The sequence below is a fragment of the Glandiceps talaboti genome, chromosome 11, assembly GCF_964340395.1.
Source record: "Glandiceps talaboti chromosome 11, keGlaTala1.1, whole genome shotgun sequence".
Lineage (NCBI taxonomy): Eukaryota > Metazoa > Hemichordata > Enteropneusta > Spengelidae > Glandiceps > Glandiceps talaboti.
In genome coordinates, this window is record NC_135559.1 from 7,252,669 (window position 1) to 7,258,758 (window position 6,090).

The 6,090-nt window shown below is 37.6% G+C and overlaps 1 protein-coding gene across 1 annotated transcript in view; it reads left to right on the forward strand.

Moving 5' to 3' along the window:
* Positions 1-3,237: 3,237 nt before the first annotated feature.
* The window catches only part of LOC144442736 (galactosylceramide sulfotransferase-like), a 3,980-nt gene continuing 1,127 nt past the window's right edge, over positions 3,238-6,090 (forward strand). The window contains exon 1 of the mRNA XM_078132108.1: positions 3,238-3,437. Coding sequence (XP_077988234.1) covers positions 3,238-3,437 — 200 coding nt within the window. The remainder of the gene's footprint in view (positions 3,438-6,090) is intronic.

Sequence of the window (6,090 nt, forward strand, 5' to 3'; positions counted from 1 at the left end):
ACACAGTTTTCATAAAGTACGTCCAATATATGCTGCCAATCCCGGCACATTTGAAACACCGATAGTATCGTTTGTCATATATATTATACTGAGAGTAGAGAGGATGTCACTCCACTTTTCATAGAGTAGAGTGTCACTCCACACTCTAATTATAATAAAAGGTGTCATTCCACCTTCTAAACATAGAATCGTCGTGCCATTGTATAGGGTGTTATTCCACACACTATATATATAGTAAAGAGTGTCATTCTTTTTCTGTCATTCCATTTGTATATTTTTCATTTTTATTTATAGGGCTTGGGACAAACCCTGGAGGAGGAAGAACAATACCATGAATTAGTCATTACTGTGTTTAGGTTCAGACGACACTGTTTTATCCCATTCATAGACAGTGGAGGGGCCTCCGCTGTCTATGGTTTTATATGCCATATATGATATGACCCCAAGCTCTGGTTTGCAAGAATATCAGTTCGTCGCTTATCAGACTGGTTTCTGTTTTCTTTGGTACTCTAAGAAATTATTGAATCATATATGTATCCGGAGTCGTATATACTTTTCATATGTTTTAGAATGGATATGATCACAGCGCCCTCTTGTACGACATGACGGCAATCCTAAAAGTATTCGATCGGTCCGGAACCGCGCCATTCACACACGTCTTGAACTTTTCGAAAATTAGCATTTGAATTAACTGATTGTATACGTAGAGATTGTTATGGGATTTAGTAGTCACCCTTTCTGTTTTAAGAAAGGTGTACACAACTGTTACGTAACATAGTAGGGTGACGATATTTACGAGCATCATTGGGGAATTTTGTGCCAGACACTTTCGTGTTACACTGCGCTTGTGTGCTCTACCGTACGACACGTCAACAGTCGCCAGTCGTTACCATGCATTCGTAGCCATGGTAATAGATCAGACCAACTGTTGTTGAATGTGGTGAGTAAAACTTTAGATGTTTATCTCTGTTAAACCCAAATAAAACTTCGCATTAAATTTTTAATGGCGTATGTTTGGAAATGCCATCATTGGCGAGCCAGCGCGTAATACGATGTGCGCAACGTAGAGAATGGCGAAAACTCGACTCAGAACTGTTCTGTCGAAAGTGATACATCGTATCTTTTCCTTTTATAATACCGATACAGTGCATGAGCTGACGTTGCGTTGCAAATGAGCATCAAACAAATTATCATGTATTATTTATAAGTTGTTATTATTATTAGTTCTGTACATGAATTTGATTACCTAGAGTGATAACAACTGTGTTTTTGGCCCGTATGATCAAGGTGATTCGAATGTATTAAAATTTGTAAAGCCCTAGCCGACACGAACACAACCTCAAACACTCGGGACGAGGTACGTCGACACCTGGGTATCCCGGCAATGCAAGGGGTCCCTGGGCATAAAAATAAGTTCGGTCAACCGACCTGTCAGAATCGATCCCATGTCCGATTTCAGGATTTTCAGTTTTCGGGGGCGGGGTCAAATTCTTCCAACAAAACATGCGATGGGGGAGGGGGTTCCAAAATATCTATGTTTAATGGCGAGAGAGGGTATTGTTGAACCCCCCCCCCGTCATCTCTTTGACATGAAATTTTTACTGAAAATGAATTTAAAACGAGTTACAACTCTACCAGTTATCCAAAAAAAATCTGACCTCGAGTACGTGTAGCTAAAGCATCATTGTATATGTTGCCGTGTCACCAGAGATATCAACAGTGCGTACCGTACGGGAACGTAGTCTAGTTCCTATACGGCATCATTACGATTTAAGGCCCGCCGGTTACACGAGGCAACTCGACGAGCAACCTAGTAGCTAGTCCATAGAGGTGACGAACACCTATAAACGTGGACCCCAAAACAAACAAATATACATACATAGAAATGATGTTTTTCTTGAAATAAGTGTTAGAGTGGCCATATGGATGAGGATTAGGTATTTATTTTGTATTTTAAATTTATAAAACAATTTCATCATGGCGTCCTACTTGAAAAATCAATATGAAATAACATATTGTCAAGTCTGTGTATAACTCAATAAATTGCAAAAGACTGATCGATATGTGTAAATAGTTATTGTTCGTATAATAGAAACCGTCGCGCGATAGCGATAGTTGCAAGTGATAGTTACAGGTAGGAATGAATTCCCCGGAGGATAAATACGTGACATATTATTGAAAGATATTGATTTTTAACTTTTAAGAGACAGGTAGTGTTAAATTACGTTACTGTTTAACTGTCACGTGTGTGAATTTAATAGCGCTTCCAATCAAATACATCAAACTTTATTAATTGAACGTGATTTCTCGGTCGATACTTTCAATGTATTTTCATTTCATTATTGTCCTCAAATCCGACCATACATTCTATAGTACTTCCATTTGTAGGTTTTGAATATTCTTCTGTTGCAGTGTTGGTTACAATACCCCCCCCCCCTTCAAGAGTATATTAATGGCAAACCACCCATGAAACTATGTGTACTACGTTTATTGCTGCACCGATTCATGTCTGTCACATACCCTCGCTGTCCGAGTCTGTCTGTCTGTCTGTCTGTCTGTCTGTCTGTCTGTCTGTCTGTCTGTCTGTCTGTCTGTCTGTCTGTCTGTTAGTCTTGCTGCTAGACGTTCGGGCTTTCTTTCGATGCTATAACTATAAGCGAACGAAGTTCGCATGTGAGGGCTTGCCCGAATGTTCCATCCTCGATAGCGTTGTTCGGCTGTGTGTCGTATTTTATCGGAAGAACATCCGAGGGCTAGCTGATAGACTAGACATTACCAGACTCTTTGTCTGATCTTTGACTAGTCTTGTGATGTTATGCTTTTATAATTTGATAATGAATTCTTCTTGTATGTATTGTATTTTCAGGTTATTTCGACAACAGTCGCCGTTAACGAAGAAGAGAGTCTACGTTGTCAAGCAACAAGTTGTGTGCAGAAAGTCGTTGATGTTATCGAGTTGACCGTGTGATGTGACGTAACAGTTAATTGGGATACCTTGATAATTATTGCCGTGAAACGTTGACGTTACAATAGACATTGTTAAACTAAAATCTAATGAGATAGTGGTAATTCTATTTTCTATTGTTTTACAAAAAAAGCTGGACCCCTGGAGATTTATTTAATGACGGCATTCAGTCATTTGGCTCGCTAAATGTCCAGACAATAAGAACTGTCAGAATTTGGGAAACATTTTGTTTCGGCAGAGTAAAATTGCCTCCGACTGCCTTGGATGAAACTATGGTGGCCATTTCAAAGAAGCTGGTGATCCTATCCGTGGTTTACAGCGCCCTCACAGTTGCTTTCTTTAGTGGGTTTTTGAAGGCAAGATCCATACACCGTGAACTAAGCAGCATTGCAGGAACAGTGGAGGTAAACAAACGAGACAAACGTATGGAAGAAAAAAAGCCCACTGTCGTACCAATACAGACATTGCAATCGTAAGTTTTTGATATAAAACACTTGTTTCACAAAACGTTTCCAACTCTCTCTCTCTCTCTCTCTCTCTCTCTCTCTCTCTCTCTCTCTCTCTCTTCTATGTAAACTCAACTTGAAATGTTTGCCATCATTCATGTGGTTTGTTTTGACATCCTTGTCAAGCATTGAAAAAAAAAATCGACCTACCTACCCAGTGATGGGATAGGTTGCCCGTTGAACAGTTTTTTTTAAAAATTGTTTTGGCCTGAAGAAGTGAATGGTAATCGTTCATCACCATAACAATTGAATATCAACTGCTAGAAATTTCGTATACAGTTGCTAAAAAAAATACATGCCACACGATTGGAAACCAATCAACAAACATGGACTCACTCTTAGTCACAGTTATTTGCTGTGACGATGTTGATGTAATGAAATTGAAGAGTGTATATAATTGGTTAATATGGCGATGAACGACCTCATTTAACCCCATATGACGTCACTCATGTAAATAGGAGACTTGTAAGTTTCGATCAATCCCTGAATAATTAAAGTTCCTCTTTCGACAATGGCGAGTAGTGAGGAACCAAAGTGAGTGTAATATCCTGTGGAACGTCACAAATAGAAACGACATACACTAAAAGTTTCGGAAATCAATTCTTCCGTGACTGAAAATTTTAAGAAGAGCGTGACCGGGAAAGGCGGTCAATAAGAAAGCGACCGTACAAGGAAGTTATTGACTCGATGTGACGTCATTAATGTAGGATATATACGAGACTCGTAAAATATCTGTTGAATGAGGATGATTTTAAAAATGGTGGTTAAATGGAAACACAGCGTACAACACAAAGAAGGAAGTTGTTAACTTAACGTGATGTAACTAATGAAATCGACAGACACAGTAAAAATATTGCTGTATTTAATCAGTTTTATTCTTAAAAGGGAATTACAAAAGTCCATTACGCTGAGGACACAATTAACAACCAACAAATTCGATACGGAAGTCGTTGATTCGCTTATACAATGTAATAAATTTAACAAAGTACCGCCATATCCAGAGGAAAATTACATGTAATAGTGAAAACAACGTACGTGACTGAGGACGTTAAACTCCATGGAATTGGTGAGTGCACGACTATACAGGAAGTTGGTTTACCTTCGAAAGATTGACAAGATGCTGACAGCATGCGCGCAACCACTACTACAACATAATGCAAATTATATATTTTTTCTGAACGTCACAATGTTCTTTAATAATTGAAGTGCCTATATATTAAAAAAAAAATACTACCAAATTTAATTTGGGTAGTAAAACCAAAATATCTCAAATTGCTGCCTTGGCAATCTAGTTTAAAACTACCCGGTGAAAGAATAATTGGGAAAAAAAGTGTGATCACCAAGGACATATATATGGATACATTAAAATGTTAATTCTTATTATGCTAGAAATTACTTATTCTTTTTGCTTTGTACTATGATATAATAATTGATATAAATATGAAATATTACATATAACTGCCATGAATCTACAAGTTTAGTATTTTAAAAGATAGCGTGTCTGAAAAACAATTGTCCCCATGGCGTCCTTTTGTTTCAAATTCACGGACGGTCATTACTAGTTTTTTTACTCGTCATTTTGTTATTTACATACAGTTATGTTTAGACAATAGACATTCCACAAGTTTTCCGATTCTGTAAAGTGATTTGTAAAATCATAGACCCTGGCTCTGGCCTTGCAGTGAGACCGTTTTAAGCCGAACTCAGGGCTTTGATAAATAAAGTCTATGTTCCAGTTACACCACCACATACATCGTATCAAAGCAGTTTATTCTTTACCACTACAATACTGGCAGACCAGGAGGATTTGATAGTAACATGACATTTCTTTCATGGTAGAAAATATTTACAGAAATCTCTAGAAAAATGTGTATGTTTGTTGAGTGTTTGACCAGTAAATGGTTATTTAGTTGGTTTATACTATATGCTGTACGATACAGTCGTATTTTGTAGCTGGCACTCCGATAGATAGGCTCCGTCCTATGAATGAGAGAATTGCAGCTGTCATCCTTCGCTACTGTACATATCTGGGTGTTTATGTGTAGTTTATAAAGAAATCCAGGGACAATTGTATTTACTGTTGAAACTCAAGTTGGTTTTACCAAATTAAAGCTGTGTTAACCTTACGCTACTGTAATAATTCTTTATTCATTCATTCATTCATTCATTCATTTTTTCATTCATTCATTCATTCATTCATTCATTCATTCACTCACTCACTCACTCTCCCTCCCCCCTCTCTCCCTCTCTCTCTCTCTCTCTCTCTCTCTCTCTCTCTCTCTCTCTCTCTCTCTCTCTCTCTCTCTCTCTCTCTCTCTCTCTCTCTCTCTCTCTCTCTCTCTCTCTCTCTCTCTCTCTCTACTCAAAATTGGTTATCTTTCGTCATTTCCTTGCAAGTTTGGTTTGGTTTGTTTCATTTTACATTTAGTTTGGCATATGTCTTGTCTTGTTATGTTAATACAAATAATTTAGTACATGTGTACACACATTCAGAGCAGTATGATTTCCGCTCCCGTGTCGCTATACAATAATGACGAAATAATAGTTGGAAAACGTTAAATAATAACGAAGTTATACACTTTTAAAATTTAAATTTCATTTTCTTAATATATTATTTTA